Source organism: Tinamus guttatus, unplaced genomic scaffold (assembly GCF_059628265.1).
Source record: "Tinamus guttatus ecotype Peru unplaced genomic scaffold, ASM5962826v1 Tinamus_guttatus_pri_ptg000384l, whole genome shotgun sequence".
NCBI lineage: Eukaryota > Metazoa > Chordata > Aves > Tinamiformes > Tinamidae > Tinamus > Tinamus guttatus.
The window spans coordinates 2,913,902-2,941,441 of record NW_028288918.1 but is presented as its reverse complement, the minus strand read 5'-3'; the positions used below and the strand labels follow the sequence as shown (position 1 = coordinate 2,941,441).

Here is a 27,540-nt window from a genome sequence, read left to right as displayed (position 1 = left end):
ATCCTCATTAAATCACATAAATTTTAAATTCTTTGGCTGGCATTTTTATTACCATAACGTCTAAGCAGAGATGGAACACTAAAGTAAAGAAATAAATCAAATATGAAAATATCAGCAGGTTGCTTGGAAAATCTTCTGGACAAAGCACTTTTGATAGCACAATGAGCTACCTAGGTCCTGAAGCAAATTTTAGACTACTGTTCAGTGAACTGTTGGAAAATAAAGTGCATTCTGACAGTAATGGCTTTACTGTTGAGGTAAGTGGAGAGGAGAGTTGTTTTTAAGCAGATCCTGCAAGCTGCCTAACAAATGGCACTGAAGACTATCAGAGAGAAATGGCATTCTCTGAGGAGCCATCTTTGAAATGGGCAAGAAGGTCATTTCAAAACTTACCCGGTCCTGCAATTCAGTCATGGGGGCAAACCTCAGGGAATAACCCCATTTGCCTTCATGGTCTCTTGCAAAAGCAATACTCCCAGGAAAAGAACCTTCATAGGTGAGGGATTTAGACCCTTATGTCTGGATAAAACAGCTAAAGCTTTGCAAAGCTCTATGTGAGTTTTGCACTTCTTGGTATCTTTTATGGTCTTTAATCACCAAGACCAACGTGAACGGACTACGCAAGAAATAACTACCTGGTAGCTTAGTACTTAGTAGCGCATCAACAACCAGGATGCTTTTGCTGTTAAACGTGTGAGGAGGCATTAGTAAAGGTTAGGTTTTCCTCCTCAGTACATTGTGCTGAAATCAGTGCTAATTCATTTTCATAATAGACATATTTAATAAATTCAATAACCTTTAATCTTGATTCATTAGACAAACTGAAGCACTGGGAAAAAAATGAAACTATTCCCCATGTTTCAATGAGCATCTGGTACCCACTTGGAAATGTCTGAAATTTCCTACTCTGTTACCCAAGTTCCAAAGGGCACATGGAAGAGACTTGTTAACAATCTGTACTTCTTTAGAATGTATCTCTAAGAATAACAAAGTAACTACACAAACACTAATGAGAGAGATCTCAAAACATACTAATAGGCAAATGTTATCTCTTTTTCTATATTGAGGGACAGAGATAGCGGTTTGCTCAGCAGTGCACAAGAACTGATGCCCTGACAGGCCTCAACAGGCTACGCTCCCTTCTCTCAGGTAGGAAAATGCAAGATGAGGAGGAAACCTTTGTTTCCAGGAACTGCTTCAAAGCCTGGGGCCCAACCAATTTTCAGTCTGCATCAAACACAATGTGATTAACACACTTCTGCCACCAGCAATCCGGCACCCTTGCTTGCTACCATGGAATGGAAAAGATGACTGATATAACTTTAAAGCAAAGTTAATTTTAGAAATAATCAAAATTTAACACTTCTTAACTCATGTCTCATCTGCATGATATTGCTGTGCACAAACTACCCTCTTCTTAAAAAAATAAACTATGCAGAAAAACAACAACAAAAGTAACATATATTGAATGAACTCTGTGGCATTTTATAAAGTTGGCACATAACTTACCTTGCACCTGCAGTAGTCAAATCATAGACATCTTTTCAAGCCCAGGACTTGTGTGTACTTAATCACAAAAGAGATCTAATTACCACCTGCTTCTTATTAGGCATACAAAATTACAAAAAAAAAATTCTTAACCTTCTTAATAATGTATTATTCATGTCTGTCCTCCAACCATAATAGTACCGATGAAAGTTAGAAACCAAAGAAAAATGAGTAACAAAGCAAATTCATTTAAAGACTAAACATGTAGCGCTGGAGGGCATACCTGCATACTAGGCACTTAGCTGATGAAACTAAATTAGCTGGGCAGTGCCCTGTGACAGTCTGCAATTCATACAGAGACACAGGCCCTGCCCTTGAGAGGCTGATCCAGAGCCCATAAACTCCTGTCCTGTACGGTCCTGTAGAAGAAGGCACCAGCAGAGAAGGAGCTGAGAGAGACCTGCTGGCTGATCTCGCCAGCCAAGCTCAGTGCCTGATGTTTGGTGGCAGGAAACCCTAGGGTCTCTTACTTAACTTCTTTATTTTCATTAGGTTAGGCCCAAATCCTGCAAACACTTGCATTTGTCCCCAAAAGCTTCGCTTGCCTCCTCACAGAAAGAAAAGTGCAAATAAAGCATGCATAGGACTGGCCTTAGCGCTTTGGCACATGAGATCAATTCATACCTCAGTGCATTTAGTGCAAACTGTGTGGTCAACATTAGGGATTTCAGAGGGAAAGCTAATCAAAGTATCTGCTCAAATATTACATTTTCCTGTAGTAGCTGCGGTCTGCCAAAGAAACAAATGCCTCTTTGTACAGCAATTGCCATTGTGACTTTTACTTTAAAGTAAAAAGGATGAGATTAACCATCTTTCCCAATATTTAAATATTTAAATACCACAATCATTTTGTCATGCAATATTTCTGCGATCTGTAGAATGATTTCTTTTTCTGGATCATTTTCTGTCTCCGATTGTGGACTTTTTACTTTAGAAATAAAACATCACACTAAGCATAATTTAATGCAAATGTATACATTGGAAGTAATCACAGTGTGCTACAAAATTGAAACCACCATAGATTATAGTTATTTGATAACTCTCTAAATTTAAAGGTGTTGCTCTATCCTTACAAAATAAAAATACAATCCTTTTATATCCCTGTGTCTACAAAGGGCACAATCCACCTCTATCTTTACATAAGAACAGATTGCGCAAAAGTCAGCAGGACTTTCTGCAAGCAAACATGTCTGGATAAGTAAATTCTGGACCTATGGCCCCCCATTGTGATTAATGTTCCCTGCGTGTCCATTCAAATTTTCTCTTGGGACGGAACCTACCTCACATTCCTGCAAATACAGTTGCTGTTTGCTTGTTAAGAAGAAAGGGGGAAGGGGTCACAAAGCAGCCCATTAATTCTTCCTAGGTTGCCAGTTAATTCTTTTTTTTTTTTTCTATCTTTTTCACCAAAAAGAAGTGTATCAACCACTCCCCTTTTATTTTACCATGTTGGAGATGCACATCAGTGTGGTAGTATTTTTAAATTTTGCTGTAAAGTATTAAATATGTTTCTGTTAATTGCCCAACACATTAATATTAAAGATTAAATATCACCGCTCCTTTTGTTCATCCAGGAACTTTTTTTTTGCATGCACAAAATAATCTCTCCAGATATTTGATATTTGATTAACTGAAGTTCATCCTTATACGTTCTTTGTCATATCGTATTTAGCCATAGAGCATCTCCTTTGGTAACAGACACAGATTTCTACATACCTGTTTGTCAAAGGCTACCCAAGCAGGAGCATCACTTCCTATCTCCCGAGGAAATACACTGTGTTTAGGTTTCGGTTTCTGTCCAGGCAACGGTTCGCCTCCTATTCCAGGTTTATCTTCTCCAACCAGCATAGCAACATTATTGCAGTAACCCCAGAGCTGAGACTTGTGGAACTTCTCCTTCCCTAACTGTGAAAAAAAATAGGATAAAGAAGAAAGATGATGATGAAAAAAAGTCATTTTTGTTCATTTCTTTGTTAATCCATCAGAGTTAACCATCTGGCAAGGGGGACTAATCATGTAAAAGCTTCTACAGAACTGTTTTAATACGTATTCTAAAAACCTGTAACAACTTGAATGCTGCAACTCAAGCGACATCTTTCTATGGTTAATTTACAGGCCTATGTCATCAATGAAAATGGAAAAGCATTCCAGCAGTTTGTCCAGGCTGAGAAACAGAATAACTGCGGCCTTTTTCCTGCACCTCGTTCCCTGAAATTGAAGCATGAGAAGTGAGTCACTCATGAGAACTGTTCCTAAAAGCAGAGAGGAATGGCCTTTTCTGTAGTGCTGCTGAAGTCAAAGGGAAATGGCTCAGGAGTGCCAGGAGAACAGCCCTCCCTCATTGCTTATGTCAAGCATCTTATTTACATGTGCATCCCAGAGTACAAACTAAAGAGCTGCGTCCTAGTGAATACATCTGATTTTTGGAAGGCTGGACCTGAAACAGAAGACAGAATATTCATTCCATCTGGGCTTGTTCCAAAGGAAGCTCTCTGCAGAGATTTCTTAATCATATTATTATTTTTTAGGCAATTAAGGATAGAGCGCTTAAAAAAGATGCACAACCAATTGCAAAGAAGCCCGTCTTGCCGACTCACATTTCTTGGCTAGGGCTGGAGCCAGCCTTGAAACGATGCAGAAAGGCCCCTGGCCTCACTTCTGAGTCCTGCCTGTGGGAACGTCCCCTCGAACAAGCTGCCTGCTTTGCTTGGAGATGGAGATGACACTTGTGGCACCCGCGGGACGGGTGAGCAAAGAGCAAAGACGAGGCTGGAGCAGGGGTAAACTGCTGTCACGGGAGGTGGGCGCAGAGAAGACGCCGGGTGCATGTGAGGTGTGGACAGCAAGACTTCCTGCGGTTGCACAGCTGCACTCACACAGATACGCTGGGAAAGGAGCAGGGTGGAAAATCCCCTCTCCTGCTACACTCATAAGACTGGGCAATCCTAGTTATCACACATATATATGAAACAGCACTCCCAAAAAGTGTAAACTAGTCAAAGTTATGGATCAAAAACTGGCCAAGATTAAAAATAAAAGAGAAGGAACAATCATTTTTCATCCTGGCAATGTACTCCGAGATAACCTAATACACTGAGTGCTGTTTAGCACAGCAGCGTTCTGGAAGAGAGTGCAAGCAGTGAATAAGCAAATCTGAAGGGAACTGAGCAGTTGCTTCACCCTGCCAATATGAAAAACCGTGAGGAATTTCAGAGGCAGGGAACAAACCTTATGGCTCATAACACTCAATGCTCATATACACGAAGCAATGAACAACAGAGGTTTTCATAAACCTTTCAAACCTGAAGCGCTGACCTGCCTTGCAGTGGTCTAAGCCCAGCGACTCAGGAAGGAAAGCAGGCACTGATATGAGCAGCTCAGACAAGACTTTAATTTAATTTGTATTTAAAACGCTAGTTTGGCTATGGAGAGGAAAGGACAGTGGTATGAGAAACAATACATGATTTATCATTTTTCCAACTGATTATTTTTAAAGCCATAATCATAAATGGCAATATCTTGCTTAGGACAACAAAAGCAGGAGTAGCCAACCAGATATTGCAAAATGAGGGAAGGTTCACAAACTGCTGTGATAGAAACACTTCTGCAAAGAAGGTATTTAACAGTGGAAGTTATGGGCACTATCTGAAGACTGGAAGCTCTTTTGTGGAAAAAAAATGCCAGCAGAAAGGTTTTGTCCCTCTATTTTGGACTCTGCTGAACTGCCCTTTCTTGTTCCACTTTTTATTAATTTAGTTCCTCAGTACACTGCTAAAGAGATTTGGGGAGAAGTCAGGATGGGAGGGAGCTCTCTGCATTTATCCATTCAGACGCAGAACAAACATAGTCCAGCTGAGTTTGAAAAGGGAATTTTTTAGGCGGAAATGTCAGGTTTATGCTGAAGGATCCATAGAACTGATCCACATTTTGGCACAACAAGTATTTAATTATTCTTTCCCTATTAGAAAAGCACGATTAAGGAGAAAGGCAGAGTTATCAAAGCACAGCGAGCAAAGGTGGCAGTTTTCCTGCGCAAAAGAAAGTTTCTCATGTCCTCGAAGGTTTTCCTAGAAGAATTTTCTGTTGATCTGTTTCTAGTTTGGGGTTAGTTATCATGTGTTAATGTGTTTGTTAAAGTAATCCAGGTTGGCTCCTGCTGCGAATTTTCCAGAATTTAGTGGAGAAACTGCAACATAGTTCACAATTCAACAGGAAAAAAAACATGATCCTGCAGCTCTACTAGGCATTCGTCACAGAATTCTTGTAACTTTTTAACTACTTATCAGCACTTTCTCTATGCAAATTACTAAATCTATATGCAAATTACAGCCCAAGCAGGGTGTTCCTTAAAAAAAAAAAGAAGGTTTAAGAAAAAGAGTAACTGTAATTGAAGATAACAAAAGAGAAAAATGACATTTGAGAAACTTCAGCTAATGAACTCTGACCACATCCAGCCTAAAACAGTGACAGACCATGACATTACATCCACAGAAATATTAAATGAGTTCAAAAGGAAATCTGTGACAACACAGTAAAAGAGCCGTAGGCACCGTGCCTGCTGGGCTAATACAGCTAAACTAAGGAGTCTTGTTCAAAAAAGCTGGATAGTTTCTGTGGGGTGAGAAGTAAGCACTGGGGATAGGCTCAACAGTGACTGACGCAGAAGTCACGAGCCACCGCAGAAGCCACTGGTAGCAGTTTGGTATTGCTGCCCACGTCCATTTTCCTTGCCACCTTGAGAGGTCCTGCTGAGATCGTGTATGAAGATGAACTACAGCATTTCCGAACTACTCTCGTCTGCCAATAGGGTGCTCTGGTTGCTTCAGCTAAGCACCGGGAATAAATGCGAATGCCGAGGAAATTCACCTGACCTCCCGCTGCCTGTGGAAAGCTCCGACCGCCCAGCAGCAGACGCACAGATGAGCCAAGTAACAGACGCTCCCATTAATCTTATAAGTAGTGTCTTTCACAAAGCCAACACTTAGGTCCTTAGTGGAAAGTCTTGGGCAACCTACCAATCTTCAAGCCCCGTATCACCCCCAGCTTCCTGGGGAGATTCCAGGATGTTTGAAGGCGAGTGGTATTTTACGGAGATGATCACCAGTAAGCGCGGTGCCCCTCTCACACGTCCCAGGAGAACGTGCAGCAACATCAATGATGCCCGCAACCTGCAGCAGGGATATTGGCTTGTTCTTCCTGCCTGGGCTAGCGCTGCCTGAAAGAAGGCAACAGAAGGATACATGTGGAAGAGCTGGAAATGCAGCATTAGGAGAAAGCTTGGGAAGGCTTGGGGTTGGGAGCTGCTGAAGGACAGTGATCAGGGCAAGCGAGGCTGAAGAGATAGTGCAAGGGGTCCAGGAGATAATGCAAGGGTGAGGAGGAGGAGGAGGGAGGCACAGCAGGCCATTTAGAAGAGATTGGAAAGCACGTTGTCGAGAAAAACTCATGTCCCTCTGTGGCACCAATAATTACAAAGCAGCAGAAAATACTGAAGCCAGGAAACACAGAGACAGTAGCACAGCTAAGGGCAATTCCAAGCTGATGCAACAAAACGACGCGGAAGAGGGGGAATTTTCACCATGTCACTAAAGTTTGCAAGGGAAATGGTAATTTCAAATATGTATTTTCCCCCTGAGATCTGTAAACTTACTGTCTGGTTCTCTGAGAAATACCACAGAGCACTGCTGGAAAGATTTCTCTCTCCCACAGGGATTTCAAACCTCAGACACAGGAACGCACTGGTCAGCTAGAACCTAGTAAATCTGACCCACATGGTTATACAGTCATCTCCACTAGCTGCTGATAAAAGGCAAGAACATTAACCTGATATTGGAGGGAACAGCTGCCTTTTACAACAGGAGGTGGATGTGTAGCACTAACAAAGGAAGCAACAGTGCTATTGTATTGCAACCAGGGTCATATCTAATTTGGCACAGGCTCCAAATGCACAATTTTTTTTTTTCAGCGATAGGGGAAATCCATGACATTCTACGTTTCCCCCAAAGGCAGCATTAAGCGTCATTATCCCAATTCATAACTGTGTATCCTGACAAACAGTGACCTGTCTATAACTTGGATGGACAAAGGTAAGAATCTTTCTGTTGCACAACTGCAATATCAGCTAAGCCCTGCTACAGCGCTTAGGTCTCCCTTTGGCTTTTAAATGCCTTCAGTAGCAGGAAGGGAAGAAAAGCAGCTGCTCTGCCCCTCTTTTCAAGGGTCCACAAGAGGTTACCACATTTTCACATGTGTAATCCACAAAATACTGCTTATAAGCAGATAAATAAACTCTTCATAATTCAGCAGCGTAAACCACGTGTGAATACCAACACTATGCCAGGTTGCCCTTTTGCTAAATCTTCTGACTGCCCACATGTTAAGGTGCAGTGCGCTCATCAGTAACGTGTGTTATCTATGGACTTGCATTCAAAAAAAGGGAATTTTAAAGAAGGTGGAGGAAGATTATTTGACGGATGGACCTGTATGTTTCCCAACTATGGTAATTTTGATTTAAGAGAGATTTGAAAGAAAGAGGAGGGGGGTTCCTTTTACTCTCTTTGTAGGCAGTAAATATTTCATGCTTCAGATAGCTTCTGGTGGCAATAATTCTTCTCTCCCTCCTCAAACCAAACACTGAACACGGTAACACTCCTGCTGTGCCTTCACCCTCATCCCTGCTCTTCATTTAATGCAAAGGAAACATGTTATGTTACTGTAGGAACCAGCTATTTTAAGTGTCTCTCACCTTGGTATATTACCCTCGTTTCTAATTAATTGCGAGGCACAAGCAGTTATATTTTGTCAGAATTAAATAGAGCCACAGCAGTAATATTGCTCTCAGGGAAGCTGCTGAATTGCAAAGAGGATCAGCCAGTAGCACTCAGACAATATCTGAAAGAGAGCGCTAAGACAGCGACGTGATTTTCAATCCCCATTTGCCATTTCAATCCCCATTTCAATCTGCATCTGCCAAAGTCACCCCCGGTTGCCATGAAGTTGGGCTCCTTGTTCCTAACCCCTTAGGGCTCACATTCCTGAATGGCAAGGTCTCCTTATTAAGCACCCCCAAGTTAAACAAAATGGGTATGTCCACCTCTGCCTTCTTTTTTATCAGAGGCCCTTCTTCTTTGTGGGCCTATATATTAGAGAGGTAGCTTAGCACGAGGTGAAGAGAAGAGAGGATTGTAGCAGCAATATGAAAAGTGGAATTAATTCTCATAATTATAAACCAGGGACTGACAGAAACAGCAACCGCCTGGCCCCTGCCCTTCCTTCTTTGGGGGATGCTTTGCTACTACTTCTACTCCCTGCAATATGAAGCACTGACAGCAATGCTCTGATTACTATCAGGGTACTTTTTTTTTCCTAATGAACATATTTACAGCACACAATCTTTTCTCCAAATATGCACTTCTTGGACCCTTTTTACTAGAACAATATGAAAAAAAAATGATATCCAGTAAACTGAACAAAGATTAGAAACACTTCTCAAGAGAGGCCAATGATCGGTATTAAACCTGTTGTAGCAAGGACTTTAGGACTTTACAAAAAGAGCAATTTGGAGCTCTAACAGGATACCCATGGTTTTGCAATACTGTCTTGTAACAACCGTGGCTTTATTTTCATACCCTTAGTTCTCATAACATATATGTTATGCGACTGTATGCAATCCAGCACGGGATGTGCATCCCTACGTACAGGTGATTTTCCTCAAGCACGTGAAGCAAAGCAGTGTGTCACACCTCCAGAAAGAGAGACATCATGGAGACAAAGCCACCTCATGGCTGCTGTGGAGCTCGAGCGACAGCTCCATCACACTCCATAAACTCCCCATCAGTTAAGGTCAGACAAGGTCTGGAGAACAGTGAAGTCCTGGATAATACAGCTGAACTACTCTTCCTCCATCCAGCGCACAACTCTGGCACACATCTATTTCTTTGTTGCTCATGAGCCCACTTGGCCATTACCTGAAGCATATACACAACCAATTCATTACAATACAAAATTTAATTCAGCAAGAGAGACAGAAGGTAAAGTGACTTAACAAAGAATCATAGAACGGCTGAGGTTGGAAGGGACCTCTAGAGATCATCTAGTCCAACCCCCCTGCTCCAGCAGGGACACCCAGAGCACGTGGCACAGGGTGGCATCCAGGCGGGTTTGAAAGATCTCCAGAGAAGGAGACTCCACAGCCTCTCTGGGCAGCCTGTTCCAGGGCTCTGTCACCCTCACAAAGGCTGCCGGTAAGCAATGCGTGTGCTTCCATAGCATCCCCTAGTCTTCTCCAGGAGAAAAAATAAGTGAGAACAGGACACGCTAGCAACTAGATTCAGTACCTCAGATAAGAGAGGAATGATTATAAATGGGTAGAAAATTGGGGGAACAGGACTGAAATTTTCCTATACATATTTTCTAATCGCCTGTGGGTTTACCAACAAAAGGATGAGGGCTGCAATTGGCAGCAGCCTTTTCTTCTACATTAACATGCCCCAAGCTGCTGTTCGTGGGGAATGAGTCGCTTGAAAGATTCTCACTGCTTGTAAGCTGGGCTTCTGCTGCAACAGAATCTCTGTTCGGGGGCATCTGGGCAATGCTATGTTTAGGTGGATACAAGCAGAAATGAGGGATCATGGCATGTTCAAAGAGCAAGAATAACAGATTCCTTCCCTCCCGGGTATTTTTATTTTAAGCTTATTAAGAAAGGCTACTATGTTTCATCTGTTTCCTGCAGGCATCAGCCGCAGTGCCATGCCCAAATTCTTCCTTGCCCTGTGCACTACTTAACAATACAGACGCTATTCAGCAAATTTTTAGCTATTTTTGCCAAGCAAGTCTGAAGCAGCGATGGCAAGCTTTTCATGTCTTACGCCATTACAGCCCATGACAAAAATACCATCTTCTTATATATTCACAGACTGCCAAGAGTACTTATTACCCGCAGCTCCAAAAACCACATTATCACCCTCTTTCTTTTTTCTTTTTTTTTTTATTTATTGTGGTGATTTGTAGGAGTTTTCAGCTTATTCGAACATGCTGGTCTCTCTCCCCTTCGCTTGGTTAAGGGATGCAGCCAGACTTCCCGACATCCCACGGCAGCTCCCTTGCTGCGCAGGCCTGCCCATTTGGGAAGCATTTGCGCTTTTAAACTAAGAGAGGGGGCTCTCCGGGCTCTACTGTTGTTCACAGCAGCCTACTTTTCATCTCTCACGTGTGCGAAGGCCAGGAACTGAAGCTCAAAATAAATATATATATTAAAAAAAAAAAACTTTAAAAAAGCAAACACACACAAACTTTAAATTCTTTTTAAGCACGCGTGTCCCCCCGCCACACAGAGCAGGCCCTGCGGCTCGCCGCCCGGCACGGGCCGCCCTCACTCACGTTGCGCGCGAAGGAAGCCCCGGGCAGCAGCGGCAGCGCCGCCATCGCGCCCCTCGCCAGCCCCACGACGCCGCCGTTGCCGGGAGACCGGCCGGTGACGTCACCAGGGGCGGAGCCGAGAATCGCTCCGCCCCCGCCCGCCCCGCCGCCAGGGGGCGGTGCCGCCGCGCCCGCTATGGCCCCGCCCCGCCCAGCAGCCGTTAACGTACGCGGCGCGGGCCCAGGCGGCCGTTAGTCCGTGTGGCGCCGGTGGGGAGGCGGGGAGGACGGCCCTCCGTCCCCTGCTCCCTCCCCAAGGAGCCGCCTACTTTCTCGCTGGGGAGCGGTTGGGTGTTGGCGCCTCACATAGGGCCGGAGTAGCTTTGGCTGCTCCTTCATTCCTGGAGGTTGTTGCTGACTCCCTCATGAGCCTCCCAAACTGAGCTCAGCCCCAGCTCAGCGCATACACTGCGCAGGTGTGTTGCCGCCCTCCCCTTCCCCTGGGCAAGAATCCCTAACTGAAAATCCCTCTCCATCTGAAATAACTGTGCAGCTGGGGTCACAGAGAGGGGCAGATCCCACCACGTTTGCTGTTTTCTGCATGAATTTCCTTATTTTTTTTTTTTCATTTTACGGCCCTTGTTGTGCTTGGGGGTCCTGGCGGGTTTGGAGGAGGGGAGATGGTTTTACATTTTTTCGTTTGTTTGTTTGTTTTTGCATCTTAGTCCACTGAGATGGTGAAACTAGGTCAGTGGGTTTTTCGCTTTCTGGTTTCCCAGTGCTGGATTATGCACCTGCATTTGCATTTCTAGTAAGGAGAGGTAAACATTTAAAATACATTTTAATTGAAAATAAAAGGAACTATCATTTTAATCATGTTCACTTCATGTAGTGGGTGGTTTTACACCCAAATTTGAATTTCAAACAGAAAATATCCTGAGAGTTTCTCACGGGCGGCTTGGAGGGGAGAATCTCTCCTTTCTTTGATAGAACTGACATTTCCCTTGTTAATAAGGGAAGATGCATATCCAAGAGCCAAAGCATATTCCAGATCTCCAAATCTCCAGATCCAGATCTCCAAAGCATATTCCAGAGGCCAACAGCCATGTTATGTTTTTCCATTTTATCTAAAGTTGTTCCTGTGCATTTTTTTTTTCCCGGAACTGTTTTTAACAACAACAAAAAAAAGAGTTGATGGACAAAATTGTTAGCTGAAACCAAATATTTCAATTCTGATACTCCATCGTGCTGTCTCGGGGGAGCCATACTTCAGTTGCTTAATGTCCTTATTCTCAGAGATGGAGTGGATCTCCCCTGCCGTATTTCATACTCTGTGATGCATGAGACCATGAGATTCCCTTAACACATCATCTCTCCGCCCGGAAAGAGCGGCTCACGCGACAGCCCGGGCCATGTGCTCCGTCTAGGTGAGTCTAGTCCTGTGGATCACTTGTGCAGCGGTCGCTAGCAGAGCTGTCACTTAGGTTATTGTGGTAGAAGAGGTTATGATCTCAGATAAAATATTTCATTTTCAACTTTTGTGATTTTTTTTACAAAAAAAAGAAAAGACACAGTGAGAAAGAGAGAGAGGGAGGAAGGAAGAAGAAAAGGAGCAAAAAAAAAAAAAAAAAAAAAAAAACAAGAAAAGCTCATTGCAGGGCATGAAGCACTTTCTGCAGACACTTCCCAATAGACAGTTCTGCGTTTCCTGATGTTCTTTGTATGTTCTCGTGATCCTCCGATCACAGAATCATGGAATCATTATGGTTGGAAAAGACCTTCAAGATCATCAAGTCCAACCATAAACCCCTCACTCCCGTGCCTGCTAACCTATGTCTCCAGATGCCTCATCTGCAGATTTCTTGAGCACTGCCAGAGATGGTGACTCCACCACTTCCTGGGCAGCCTATTCCAATGCTTGACTACTCTTTCCATGGAGAAATTCTTCCTAATATGTAACCTGAACCTCCCCTGGTGCAACTTGAGGCTGTTTCCTCTTGTCCTATGGGTAGTTATTCTGGAGAAGAGATCGACCCCCGCCTCACTACAGCCTCCTTTCAGGCAGTGGTAGAAAGCAATGAGGTCTCCCCGAGTCTCCCCTGCTCCAGACAAGAGCCCCAGCTCCCCCAGCCGCTCCCTATAAGCTCTGTGCTCCAGCCCCTGCACCAGCTCCCTTGCCACGGTGAAGTCCTCTCCTCCCTGCTCTCGTACAGATGCAAAAAGTGGTGGCAGTCTTGGATTCCTTGGCGTAATATTGAATCTCCTTTCCTATGTCTCTTCCTGTATCTGACAGATACTGTGCAGTAGACAGCTGACATAGTCATAAAACGTACCTTTCGACAGCTGTTCTTAGAAAGAGGATCCAGGATCTCCATGAAATGGCTTCAAAATGTTTTGGAATGTATATGTACTAACATGTCTGTGGCGGGGGCGTTGGGGCCAGCGTAGCTGCTTCTGTACACGGAATGCCCATAGACCTCTGTATCACTAATGACTCAGCTTCTTATTTGGGAAAACCACCAGCCTCATAACACAGCAGTGAAGAATTAGTGCATCTTTTCACCCAGTCCTTTTTTTTTTTTTTTTTTTTTTCCGGAAACTTTGATCTCCTATTTAGTATTTTTGTTGTTCATTAAGTAACGGGACAGCTGAAATGTCCAAGTCCTCCTCTGGTATCAATAATAACCTCTTCCAACAAGATTTCAGGCAATACTGCAGAGAATACATATATGAAAGATGTGCAAGGGAAACAGATAGTGGCAGTTATTTAGGAGGGATGCTGAAATGCATCACATCTGGAGAGAGTATGATGCAGTTTTAGCATGAAAATCTCATGAAACCTCCCTGTCTTATGGATGAAATTTTTATCCATAGATTACTTTACATTTCATCCCATAAAGAAAGCCACAGGGAACTATGGAGAAAGGGAGCCTCCTCCTAGTACACAACAGTGTGGCTACAATGTAGTGTTTTCTACAATACTTCAATCATGGTTTGCCTTGAGAAGTGGGGAAAAAAAAAAAAAAAGCATCCCACTTAGAGCGGAGTCATTTCTTCTTACATTGCTTTCTCTTTGGGGTTTCTCTCTTCTTTTTTGTTCCTTGCTGTATTTACTGAAGACAGACCAAGTGAAAACAAATTAATTTTAATGTCTTTTTTTTCCGGGAAAAATAAAAGTCCTACGGGAAAATCATTTTTGATAAAAGCATTTTATTAAATGAAGATTGCTAATGACAACAAAGGCAAGCAGTAGGCAGTAGTAAAATAGCTGTATATTTTGACAATACTCTTAAGAATAACATTTATGGTAGTGAATGTACATAAGACAACATTAGCTGTGTAGTTCAAAGAAGGAAGAAAGCAGGAGGGAAGCTATAGCTGGGAAAACATGGTAAATATTATTTTGATGACAAAAAAAGAGAGTAATCTCTTTTTATTGGTATTGAGTCCAAATAAGTAAAAGAATTCAAATTGTAATCTTCTGAGCCAAATGCAACTCACCAGAAAAGGCCTCATTTTTCTCTTTCTGTATCAGTTTGTCCAAATGACATTGGCTCCAGACTTCCTGACTCTTAGTCCATTTGATTTGAGTGGAAGACCCGCTCCAACAAATACATTTCATATCATTCCCTCCTCTGTGGAGTCTTAAGGGAACTGAAATTTCTGTTTCAGTCATGCATTGATAGCAGCTAGACTCAGCACTCTGTTTTCCAGCTAGGATGACGTAACAGTTCAGAACACGACTCTTGATTTTTACCTCCTTCACTTCAGAGCAGACAATGATCTGCGCTTGCGACAGGAAGCGGATCAACATCGTTCAAGGGTATGAAGGAGAAAGAGTGGCCTTGCTGAAGTTACGTCACCAGGAAAGGGTGACCAACACCGGCATTATTTAATGTCACTTCACTGTAAAGATATGTCTGTGCTTCAGCCACGGGTGCTACTTCATCGTCTTCCTGGTTTTGCAGGCCATGCTGAGGCTCAGCTGCCCAAGATAGTTCCCAGGCTGCCTCGTTTAAAGCAAATTATGGCCATGCATAGCATTATTATGCAAACACACATCAAGACTGCAGTTAGCATATATTTAAGTAGGTAACAAAAAATAAGAATGGAAAATTTTTACTTGTTAATACCTTCTTTGTGTTTGCTTGACTTCTTAGAGAAATAATAAACACTGAAACATCACAGAAACCTCACAGAAGATAGGAGTAGAAGAATTTGACATTTACCAGCACGCCCACATGCACACATGAAATCTGAACTATGGGTAGTTAATTTAAGGCGAAAAGGAGGTAATTCCCAAAGTGGCTATTTACAGTGTATTTTAGTGTAATATGGGTCAACTCTTACTATCATTCTTCAAATACAGCACCATCACGATCAGTGAAGGACCCTTAGAAATATTGATTCCTTATGTTTCCCATGTCTTTTATTACCTTGGTCATTTTGTTTACACCCGTCAATGACCCTGTAGCATTTGCAAACAATTCTTCAATGGGCTCAAAACAACACTCTGACCATAATATTTTGGCTGCAGCTGTGGAGTGCTCCAAACAACCCACACATCGCACACAGGAAAACTCTGACATCCACAGGGCATTTAGGTAGTCTGTGCTGTTCATGTGCCACAAGGTCAGTCAGGTTATTATTGCTGCAGGTGCCCACTGCCCCCAAGAAAGCAAGGGATCAAACCTGAATTTCCACAGTGTATGTCCCATAACCTCTTTCCCTGGCCACACTGCTCGGAATGGGAGAACAGAAAAGCAGTTAGTCCCATCTTGGTGTTGCTGGAATGTCTCCTTAGCTGGAATGACCTGCATGTGGCTAATACTCCAGCTGGGCATGTCCTGAAGGCATAGGACATGGCATGGGGCCTCGTTCAAATCTCCTGCAGGGCTCCTTGGGAACACAAGGTGCAAGACAGGGAAGAAGAGTAGGAATGTAGCCTGCATGACATGTGGTGCACTCTTTTTCTTCCATGTCTGTCCCCAGCCCATTCACAGAATCACAGAATGGTAGAGGTTTGAAGGGACCTCTTGAGATTTTCCAGTCCAACTCCCCTGCCCCAGCAGGGACACCTAGAGCACGTGGCACAGGGTGGCATCCAGGCGGGTTTTGAAGATCTCCAGAGAAGGAGACTCCACAGCCTCTCTGGGCAGCCTGTTCCAGGGCTCTGTCACCCTCACAGTAAAGAAGTTCTTCCTCACATGGAGATGGAACTTCCTGTGTTTCAACTTGTGCCCATTACCCCTTGTCCTGTCGCTGGCCACCACCAAGAAGAGTGTGGCCCCATCTTCCCTACAATCAGCCCTCAGGTACTTGTACATAGTGATCAGATCTCTCAGTCTTCTCTTCTCCAGGCTAAATAGGCCCAGCTCACTTAGTCTTTCCTCATACGATAGATGCTCCAGTCCCTTAATCATCTTCATAGCTCTACACTGGACCATCTCTAGCAGCTCAATGTCCCTCTTGTACTGGGGAGCCCAGAACTGCACCCAATACTCCAGGTGCGGCCTCACCAGAGCTGAGCAGAGGGGCAGGATCCCCTCCCTCGACCTGCTGGCAACGCTCCTCCTGATGCAGGCCGGGATCCCATTGGCCTTCTTGGCCACGAGGGCACATTGCTGCCTCATGACTAACTTGTTGTCAACCAGGACTCCCAGATCCCTCTCTGCGGAGTTTCTTTCCAGCAGGTCAACCCCTAATCTGTGCTGGTGCCTGGGGTTATTCCTCCCCAGGTGCAGGACCCTGCGCTTGTCCTTGTTGAACCTTATGAGGTAAGGCATCTCATAAATGCATCAGTCTCAGAGATTCTGAGAGGCTGCTTTTTTAAGTCCCCTATATGCTCTTGGATGCATGAAGAAGAAAGAATGCGTTCAGCCTGTGGAAGATGATAATTTGAATTGCCCCCGCTGCATATATTCAGTGAGATCTGCAGCCTCCAGGAGCTGTTCCACTCTCTTCATCCTCATAACGTGGGCTGATTGGAGATGCAGCCCTGCTAGTAAAATGAACCTGGCAGTAAAGCCTTTAAGTGCAGAACTGGAACGCAGATTTTTGCAATTGAACTATAGACACATGCTCGATACAGCGTGCAGTAATTGCTGGGAAGAGTAGGAAAACCCCGTGTTATGTAACACTCCTAACAAACCTACAGGAGACAGGTATTAATACAGCACCGCCCAAGTGCTGCTGCCACGTGCAACGAAGAAGGAAGCATGTATTCCTTAATGTATATAATACCTATTTTAGTCTGAAGAAAAATCACCTGGAAATATAGTCACCTTAACGGGGGAGAACTGTGACTTTAACGCCAGCAGTTTAAACTGGCAGCCGTTCCCATAAGAGCCCTTCAAGAATTGGGGAAATTATTCTGTAGCCCTAAGAGCAGCATACGGAAACCTAATGACAACATCAGACAGCGCAGTGTGGTGGGCCACAGTCATAACAACAAGGAAGTAAGGGGGGTACCCGTTTCACTCCAAATCGTACTTGTTTTTCCTTTAATTCCTGACCTGTGTCCTCCTGACCCATTCACGTAGCAGATGTTTTCTGACTTCCCTCCTTTTGCTTTTATACTCTTTTCCTGACAAAACTGAGGGGGCTAGCTTGGCAGAAGTGTCAATAGACCTCTTTTTTGTCCTTTCTACCAGTGATTTAATTTATCCTGAGTACTCACATTTATTGCAGAAAAAAAAAGCTATTGTAAAAACCATCACAGTTAGCCAAAGAGACACTGGAAGATACTTTAAAGCCCCCGTGCTGGCTGTGCTTAGCAAGGCTTGCCATCCTGCTTATTTCTGCCTAGGGGAATTTGGTTGGCATTTCTCCAAGTCTTGCAAGTTGCCTTGAGGATACACCATCAGTTAAGGCTGCATGACTGATCAATTCTCTCTTCCCATTCTCCCTTTCCCAACTTAATCTTTTCAGCTGGATATAACCAAAAAAAAAAAAAAAAAAAAAAAAGCTCCCATGGCAATAGATAGGTAGATAGATTACAGTCAATTACAAGAAACTGCTATTGATCAAGGCTGCTTTAGAAGTATATGTGCGTTCTGCAATCAAGCTTACAATACGGTTTGTCCTAGATTCAGCATCTATTTCAATAAAATAGGGAGAGAAGAAAATGCCACTCATTTTTAAATAAAAAACTTTCAAGCTATCCTTGCGGATTGCTTTGAGGATATAGCACAGATCAAAGCTGCTTTGAGAAATCATCTATTCTGCTTCAACTCTGATAGCACATTGTCCCTACAAAAATTAAGGCAGTGTAAGATATCAAAGCAGAAAGTATATTTTCAGTTTCGAAGCAGTGTTCTCAAACTGGTGCAGTCTGACAGAATAAAAACTTCTTCGTGTAGAAGAGCTACAAGAGGGCAAGAGTGGCAGTGACCCCCGCCATCACAGAGTCCAATACATGAACCCTTATGGGCACCATACGAGAAAGTGCTTCATAAACGAAACGAGCCCCGTCTTAGTGTTAGCGATGTCATCTGTGCTGATCAAAAGCCTTGGTCAATACCTGCTTCTCAAAACTGACTGGAATCCATCGATGAGGAATAAATTAGGCATTAAGATTTACGTGAAACTTAATTCCTTTATTCATTAGGAGCTTTATTCTAACTTCCAGCCTAAGTATATTCACGGGTAATTTATTCTTTTCATCCTCCCGTTGACATTGTCTGTTAACTAATGTGCCTCTTTTTTCCCTTTTGATGCCTGTTCCTTAGGCACATAATCACATCTCCTTTCAGCTTTTTGCCAAGTTTAGCAAAGCAGACTTTTTGGCACTCCATTTGCGTGATAGCTCATCTTTCCTCTGAAAAACTTGGTATGCTTTTCTCTGTGCTCATTCCAGTCTGAGTGCATCTTTTTGGAATACAGGAATTACACAGTAATCTAATGAAAGTCTCACCAAGGTGCTCTATAGTTTAATTTGCTCTTTTCTCTGCTATCTCTCTGCTCTATCTTCTCAGTATTTATTTCTTCTGTCATTCTGTTTTCTCGGGTTTCCACTTCCTCCTATCATTTCTCATTTCCACATTGACTGCTTTTGGTTCTGCTTCTTTTCTTCACTGCTTCTTTTCTGTTAGAAGATCCCCTCCCCCCCAAAAAAAAAGAAAAAAATATCAGGTCCCCTTTTCCAAACGTGACCATGCTGAAGAATAACCGGTCCGCAGGTAACAGGTTTCTTTGGCTCTAAGCTTGAACGGAGCTGTCGGATTCAGCCTAGCAAGTCTCTAAGCACAACTTCTTACCGCGCAGCTCTGCTGCTGCTGTTCTCCCTCACTGTGAAGGGTTCCTGTGTGTTGTCTACGCGGAGCATTGGAAAGGCCTGATTTAGGAGGTGGGAGAAGCAGACCTTGCTTCCTGCCACAAGTGGTTTCATGCCTTTAAGTTGTAATTTACCAAGGGAGTCAGTCCAGATAACATATAAGTAACTTGTCTTCCATCCTTTTTGGATAGAGCTTCTGTCCTGGTGGGTTTTGTTTGTTTGATTTTGATGTTTGCTGTGTTAGCACAGAAAGAGATTTCTTTTTTTAAACTTGAGGTTCAGTTACTTCTCATTAAGTTCGGTTCTTTTCATAAAGCAGATATATACCTTTTCTTACATGTTACGGCTCTTGCTTAAAGTTGAGGTGAATCCAAGATCTTGTCTATGAAAAGGATAAAGGAAGTTTGAGGGGAAGATGAAACCCTCCTATCATCCTAGGGCACAAATATAGCTGGTACTACATGTCATGCCACAGTAAGACCACATCTATTTCTTGCAAAGATATTTAGCTAGTAATAAATAAAGTGATGTGGGATCCTTAAGGGAATGGCAAGTGGAACAAAAGCTAATGTGAAAGTTGAGACTTTAATGACCTTGACAGTGTCCCTTTAAATTACATGTGGTAAAACCAACGAAGCTAAAGTGTTCTGTGGTTATGCGTTTATTTGTAACAAATGGTTGCACAAATATTTGGCTCATAATGATGAACTAAATGGTATGACATTTGCCTGGGAAAATTAATTACTCTAACATGTGTTGTACAAAATATGAGATAATCATGTAATGTATGTGTATACTGCAGAATGTTTCTGAATGACTAAGTTATTACCAAAGGAAATTTATGAGAAATAAACAAGGAATCCTCATAGATGCTGTAAATGTCATGTTGCGCTCAAGGGCCTTTTGCAACTGAATAATTTTCATGTGGATGATGAGGATGGGATCATGCAGGGAAAAATCAAGTTAGAATGAATTAATTTTTGTATTCACATGTAATTTTATTGATATTAAATGTAGCTCTGATGTTTGTTTCAAATGTAGAAGATTTCTTAACAATGGAAATGACAAGATCAAATCAGGCTGAACTTAGTGATGCAGTGAGCCCAAATTTTCAACTATCTAAAATGAAGCAGAGCTGCTTCTTAAAGAAACAGGGAATACAGCAGTCTTGAGAGTCAAGTTATAGCTGCTGGTTTGGGCGAAATGTTGTTGCCTGTATTATATAGCTTCATATTTTGGAGGGATGAGGCACTCTACCTTGAGCATCTTGCCTGTGGAAAGGCTCTTCTCCGTGCGGTTCTTGTTTCTCACCTGCAGAGAAGGCTCAGCGACGACCACGGCTTTGTCCTCCCCTGCCATTAAGATGCGCTGCAGAGGCTTCATGAGATTACACACGTCAGGGAGGAACGGCAAGCACTCAAGCCGTGAACTGCCGAGGGAAAAGCAGGTATATACTTTTCTTTTCAGGCAGAGAACGTAAAAGGAGACAGACCTGATCTCTAATTAGTAGCAGAAAATAAAACAGTAAAAAGAAAGTTATATAAAAAAAAGTCTATTGCATTCATCCTCTTTCCCCTAACTAAAACACTCAGGTAAAGGTGTTTGGGTTTTTTTTTTTTTGGGGGGGGGGGGGTTGTTGTTGTTGTTTTGTTTTGGAGTTTTTTGTTTTGTTATGTTTTGTTTTTGAGCAGGTGGCTGATGGGCTGTGATGGTCTTTAGCTCTCCAGCCCCATATGAGGAAAGTGCTAAACCAGGGCACAGCCTGCTCAGGTAACGCGTCACCAGCATTTTGTCATGCAGAAGGTGCAGGAAGCAGCTTCCACGGGGGCATTTCTAGAGTCACTTCCAACCGCTAGAGAGGAACAAAGAATGTGAGGGTGGAGGACAACGTGGGTAGGAAAGAGAAGTGTAGCATTTGTAAGCATCAGGAAACAAAGGACAGAGAGCATAAACCTGAAGACAAAGGACTTCAAAGACAGCAGACAATGAATGCACAGCGTATTGGCAGGTGGGCTCTCCTGGAAATCAAATCTATGGAAGAAAAGAGCTTCAGCAAGAGTTGGTGGTTCATAAAAAACGACACTGGGAGCAGAATCACAGATTAATTCAGTGTGTAGAATGGATAAGATAAGCAGTGAGAGATAGCTGTGAAGTCACAAGCTCTTCGATGATCTCAAGTGCAAGAAGGGAGTGCAGAACACCGAAACTGTCAAATACCTAAAAATGAATGTTCAAGAAGAAACTTAGCATGAAAATACAGAGACAAAATCAGAAAAACTAAGGCACAAAGCAGAATACTTATTCTTTGCTTGTACTAATACGGCCTTTTAAGGACATTAGTATGAAAATTGAAAACAAAGAGAAAAGTTTCTCCATGAGTAGAAAAACCAACTAAGGATGCAGAGCAGCTCAGAGAGCCTAGTGCCTTTTTGAGGAAGAACAGAAGAGGACAAACCTAGTGCCAGGTAAAAGTGGTGGCAGGAAGTTTTGGAGCTAAGGAACTAGAAATAATTGCCATCCCCGTAATTCCTGAGGAAAGACTAAAACAAATAATGGGGCGATTTACAATTCTCTTAAATTTAAAAATGAAATGCAGCTTGACATGATCGGTTTTTACAGAAACCACCATACTTCCTTCTGTGACCAGGAAATAGCGTAGGTGTAAGAAAAACAGTATGGGCTGCGCCCAGGGAAACTGTGGGCATGTGTGTGCGGCTGAGCCAGGCGGCAGAAAACGATGTGGGGAAGGAAAAGACCCCAAAGGGCTTGTGGATAAGAGGCGTCCAATTTTCCCGGTGCTGGCAGTGGTTCCCTCTGCTTCCACACCCTGGATGCTTGGGGTAATGCCTGGAGGGAGCCTCAATGCTGGGAACAGCAGCGCGTGGTCAAAGATCTGCCCAGAGCTGTTGTCTTTGTCTGTATTTTCCTATGTCTTTTGCCAGTTTCTCATATGAGCCTCTCAAAAGCAGGCCGGCTTCCTGCAGCGCCGACCCTGTGGTGATGGTCAGGCATCACCTGCAGCACCACATCCAGCACCGCACCCAGCGCTCGGCGCGCTCTTTGCAGAGGCCTGGAGCCAGGCGGTGGGAAGAGCAGCTCGTGGAGAAGAGCCAGATCGTCCTGAAGGCCAGCAAACAGGGGAGTCATCAGAACAGGGAGGGAAGAGAGGCTCCAGCACCTAGAAATACTCCTGGAGCATTCGGGAGTTACAGGAAGAGTATCCTCAGCTGTCCTCTCTGGTCAGATACCCTCAGTTGTCTCAGCTGGCCACTGCTGCCGAACTGCATGTGTCCTAGGCCTCCTTGAGAGGACTCTTCCCATGCTCTGTCTGCAAGGCCCAGTCAAAACCACTGGTGAGGAAAGGCTGCAGGGACAGGGCTTGCTCAGGAAAGCTAACATAAGGCACGGTAATGGTCTTCAGATACAGACAACAGTGTTGCAAAGAGTAAGAATATAATTTGTTTTCCCTAGTGATAATGCACTTACTTACCCTGTAAAGCACTCGAGAAGAGAGGCCAGGAGTGTAAGAGCCCTGCAGACCAGAGCATCTCCATCCTCCAGCCCTGTAGGAACAAGCTAGATGTGCTCCTGCTGGCGATGGGTTAGGCTAGGCATGGGTCCACCCCTGGGCCAGTGGGCTGGTGTAAATGAGCTTGTGCGAGCTCTGTCAGCCCTGTGTCTCACCCTGGGTGCTACACGTTTATCTGCAGCAACGGCCGGGCAAGAAGCCCTGGGGAAACGTAGTGGAATCAGGCGGCTCTCGCTGCTGCAGATGTGACTCCCTGCGAGCTCCAAGGTGCATGTTCAGGCTTGTCCCCGAGGGCTGCTTTCCTCGCGCACAGCCAGCAACTCTGCCCTTACCCCGAAACTGCACGGGAGACCGCGGGCTGGTGCAGCTCCCGGGGCAGTGTGTCTGCAGAGGAAGCTGCGCCAGGCGCCCCGGGCAGAAATGGAAAACCTTGGTGGTTCACCAGCGAGTGAATGCTCTCTGCTGGAAGAGGCACAAACGTGAGAATCAAGCTTTTCCATTAAGAAATTAAGGCAGGATCCGAAGCACCGCTACCCAAGCCCTTATGCTACTTGTATTTTAGCTGTTACCAGCATAGTTGTTGGTATTCTCATTTCTGAAGGAGTGCATGGTGTTTTTGTAATCTTGTGAGTCTCTTGAATCACTCGGGCTTCATCCCCACACTGTGTAGGACAGCACTGCTCTATCGTCCACCCAAATTTGTAGGTTTTGTTCTCACATCATGAAAAAATCAGAAGTGCCACATCTACCTCCTTTTGACTTCCTTAACTCATACCCTTATGAGAGTTTCCTACTTAAATCAAACCACTTCCTTAATCTTAATTTATTTTTTTCCACAACTTTATCAATTTTAATTGTGTCTTATATTCCTCTATTTCTTGATAGCGAAAGGGCTAACATTAGCCTGTAGGACCAGTTGGACAGCTGTTCTGACGTAGGGTGCAGGCTCTGCGTAGATATGTCTGCTGCAGTCTGGGTAAATATGTGCCCGGTGGGCACTGAAGAAAATGCAATGTCATTTCTGATCCATGAAATGTCTCTACTGGGCAGACAAGGGAGAAGGGACTTGGAGATGCAGAAGAAGATTCTCTCCCAAACTTTATTTTTACCTCTATGCAGTATGAAGGACAATATTTCCAAGACCCACACATGTGGGACATATTCAGATGAGTTGTGAAACTGCCTTCTTCCTTAATAAGGTAAATAATCATTAGTTGTGTTCTGTTTGCTTCAGCCTTGTAATAGATTGGAAATGTAAAAATTGATGGTGCTTGGTAGCTGTTGTAGCTAAGCTATTATGATCAACCCAGACACTGGAATATTTTGAGTAATTTACAGGAATATAATCCACAGAGATTAGTAAATTAAAATACAGGCTCTGTGTGAAGCAAAATATTTTATAAGTAAGTGTGTGGTTTCTTAGAAAGGATTTCTTATTTTTTGATAGTCTGCAGTTCACGGAAATTGAGGTGTGAAAACCCAGTCAAATTTATAGATGGATGCTACATATTCCTAAATAACATTGAGACCATTTGCTGATACTGTGAATTAAATTATTAATATCCCTAATCAAGGGCATTTTTTCCAATAATCAGTTCTGTTATTTTGCAGAAAACAAATCCGTTATATACTTAGTAGAGTGACTCTACCGATGTGAGGGAATCCCTTCCATAGATGACCTGCAAAACATGTCCTGCAATGACACATAATATCCAAGGAGAAGCAGGTTGTGTGTTTTACAAAGGTGAAAATCACAGTGTTGAAGTTACAAAGATCCAAATTTGGCCTGTTACACCTTTTTCCACTTTCATATCTATCTAGCTTCAAAGCCAACCTTTTTTTTTGTTTTTTTGTTTTTTTGTTGTTGTTGTTTTAACAAGATTTTCCCCACAATGCTGGCATTCAAATAGTTATTCCAAGCTCAAATGCAAAGTATTACTACTCACCTGGAACCTGTAAGCAACCTTGAAAGAGGAACCCCTTGTGACACCCTCGCAAGGGACCCGGGGCTGAGAAGAACGTTCCTCTGGAGGAGGAGCAGAGGTGGCTCTTTGTGAGTGCCCTTCTACCCGGGTGTCCCCTTGCACCACCCCAGGAGGGAAGGGACACAGAGCTTGTGTTGCCTTGCAGCCGCGGGCAGAGGGGCTGCGGAGCAGAGCTCTGGGCAGGGTGACCCGCCTGGGGGAGCTCCGTTACCAGCAGCAGGTCTGGAGGGAACTGCAGGATCACAGGATAATGCAGGCTGGAAGGGACCAAGGGAGAACCTTTAACTCTGATCTCAGGATTGGCTCTGAGATCAACCCAGGTTGCCCAGAGCTTTCTCCAGCTGGGCTTGGAAGCCCCCAGAGACGGAGCTTACATGATGTCGCTGGGCAGCCTGTGCCAGCATTCGTCTGTCCTCATAGGGAAAAGTTTGTCCTTATGTCCAGTCCGAACAGCTCTTTGTTTACAACATATGCCCTTTGCTTCTTGTCCTCCCTCCGTGCAGCCCTGCGAGGAGCTTGGTTCCCCCTGCTCAGTGACATCCCCATGAGCATGTCCAGGCACCTGTTAGGTGAATCCAAAGCCCTCGGTCTTCAGCAGCTGGACAGGCAGGCGTAGCATTTTTTGACCATCACTATTTGCCTTTTTATTTAGAGTCAGACTACAGTGAGACTCCCATTCCAAGGGTATAAATAAGTTCATGATTAACTAAGTTGTCTTCTTCCTGGATGTCATGCCATATTGAAATGAAATAACAACCAGCTGGACATATGCACAGACGGGACCATGTATTTGCTGGCAAGGAGTTTATTTGTGCCGAGCCCCAGACATCCCCTGAGCCGCTGTGTTCACTGCTGCTTGCCGGTCTTTTCTCAGCCGTGGCCATGGAATGGGGCAGTGGACGTAGCAGGAGACCTGCTGGAGTCCTCTCTGTGGAGCTCTGAGCTTCTCTTTCTAGCCCAAAGATCTCCAGAGTCAAACAGCCCTACAATGACGCCCTTTGCTCTGAACACACTTTCACCCTTAATGAAGGGATCCCTATCAGGTTTCTAGCAAAAATCTGTTTTCGGGGTAACGCCACCTCACAGACCTCCCTGTCCTGGGAGTTGCTTAAGATGAAACAAGAATGCAGCAGCTGAGGAACAACAGTCTGCACTGGTTTATGTCCCTCAGGTAGGATGATGGATTGGCATCTCCACGCCAAAGATCCCAACCGTAAACCCCCTTCACGTCCTGTCCATTAACATTCCTTACCCCTAGCACAGGGCTTATTAACTTGCAAGAGAGGAGGATGATTTCTCTGTAGGCTTTACAAGCAGGGAAGTAAGTGCTCCACTTTCTTGCTGCCTGGGTAGAGATCAAGAGTCCTACGTTGTCTTCTGCAGCTGTAATGTCTGGGGAAGACTGAGCCTTAAACTATGTCCATACTGCTTTTTTTTTTCTCTGAACTACTCCTCTGTCATAACTTTTGCTTTGGAGCACAATCAGATCCCTTGAAATGGTTAGCAGTTCTGCTAAGTGTTAAACATGCAGCTCTATTAGATAAGTAAAATTAATTTATCTGAAAATAAGAAAAAAACTCAGTATAATCAGATTAATTTAATGAATGGCAGTAACATCCTTTGAAACAGAATGATGCAATATCGGCTACATTTGCAATTTTTGCTGATCTGGGAAGAAAAAAATATGTACCTGAGAAGATCAGCATCAGAGTATTAGAGAGGTTTTTTTTTTTTTTTTTTTTCTGTTGCATAATTTTTTAGAACCAGGCTTATTTACTCATCAATCAAAAATTAAACCTGTGAGATTCAATTAATGCATGGCACCATTCCCTTTGAGTATAAACATGATTCACAATCAGTGCATAAGGAAGAGGAGCTTTTGCTTAGTTTAGCTACATGACCTGCTTAGTTCTCAGAGGGACCATCAAACTGAAATTAGACAGTTTAAAAAATCATTCTAAATAAATTCAGGAGCTAATGGAGGCTGGGATTTCTCATCTAATTTGCATAATTTTACCATCACATTTTTCATTTTCGTCAAGTTTCTTTCTTAAGTGAGAACACGAAGGTGAGGGATTTTTTTTAATTAACGTTAATCACAGCTTCCCAGCGTGTGCATGGAGGGCTCTGTCAGGCGTAGCACAACGTCAGCCCCTCACCAACAAACGGGCCACGCTCTGCTCCCTGCCACCGCCGGCCGCAGCTCCCTGCTTGCAGTGCCAGGTCAGCTGCGGGCTACTGGGCTTGGGCTGATACAGGTTCGTGCAGGGCCAAGTTGCCAGCAAGAGCTGGGTAGAAACTCCCTGTTTTTCAGATGATAACGTATCAAAGCAAGGCACTGGGAAAGGGAAGGGCCGTCCAAGTGAAACCATTTAGTTTGTCATCCGCAGGGTCAGGATTCCTGAAAGCGCTACCAGCTGGGAGACTCCTCAGGATGCAACATTTGCATTATTTGCTGAAGAGTATTTGCAGTAGGTTTGGGAAACAGCAACAATGCTCAGAGGGGAGGAAATAAAAAAGATCCTTCAAAACAAACATTTTAGCCACAGCAGTTTTGTGCTTTCGTACATACAAGACAGGGGCCAGCTGCTTGTTCACAGGGAGAGGATGTGCAGCAGTGAGGCTGAGACTCCCAGCCATGCTGGATCTCTCAGGGCTGTGATTTGCTTGTCTAAACACAGGGACCCAGTGCCATGTGAAATAAACACCCTACGGTGCACAGATCATCCACACAAGGAGGCAGTGATGGCACAAGACCGTACAGGGTCCCATATGGATGGCTTGGATATCCTGAGGCATCCCAAAGGTGCTGGACCCCTGTGTTCAGCCACGTGAGTCCTGTCCAC

The 27,540-nt window shown here is 43.9% G+C and overlaps 1 protein-coding gene across 1 annotated transcript in view; it reads right to left on the bottom strand.

Annotated features, from left to right (window-relative positions):
* EFHC2 (EF-hand domain containing 2) overlaps positions 1–11,006 on the bottom strand; it is a 53,910-nt gene extending 42,904 nt beyond the window's left edge. Inside the window, exons 1-2 of the mRNA XM_088530699.1 lie at positions 10,927–11,006; positions 3,265–3,453 (exon numbers count right to left, since the gene is read on the bottom strand). Of these exons, the coding sequence (XP_088386825.1) occupies positions 3,265–3,453; positions 10,927–10,971 (234 nt within the window). The 5' untranslated portion in view covers positions 10,972–11,006. The remainder of the gene's footprint in view (positions 1–3,264; positions 3,454–10,926) is intronic.
* Positions 11,007–27,540: the final 16,534 nt, after the last annotated feature.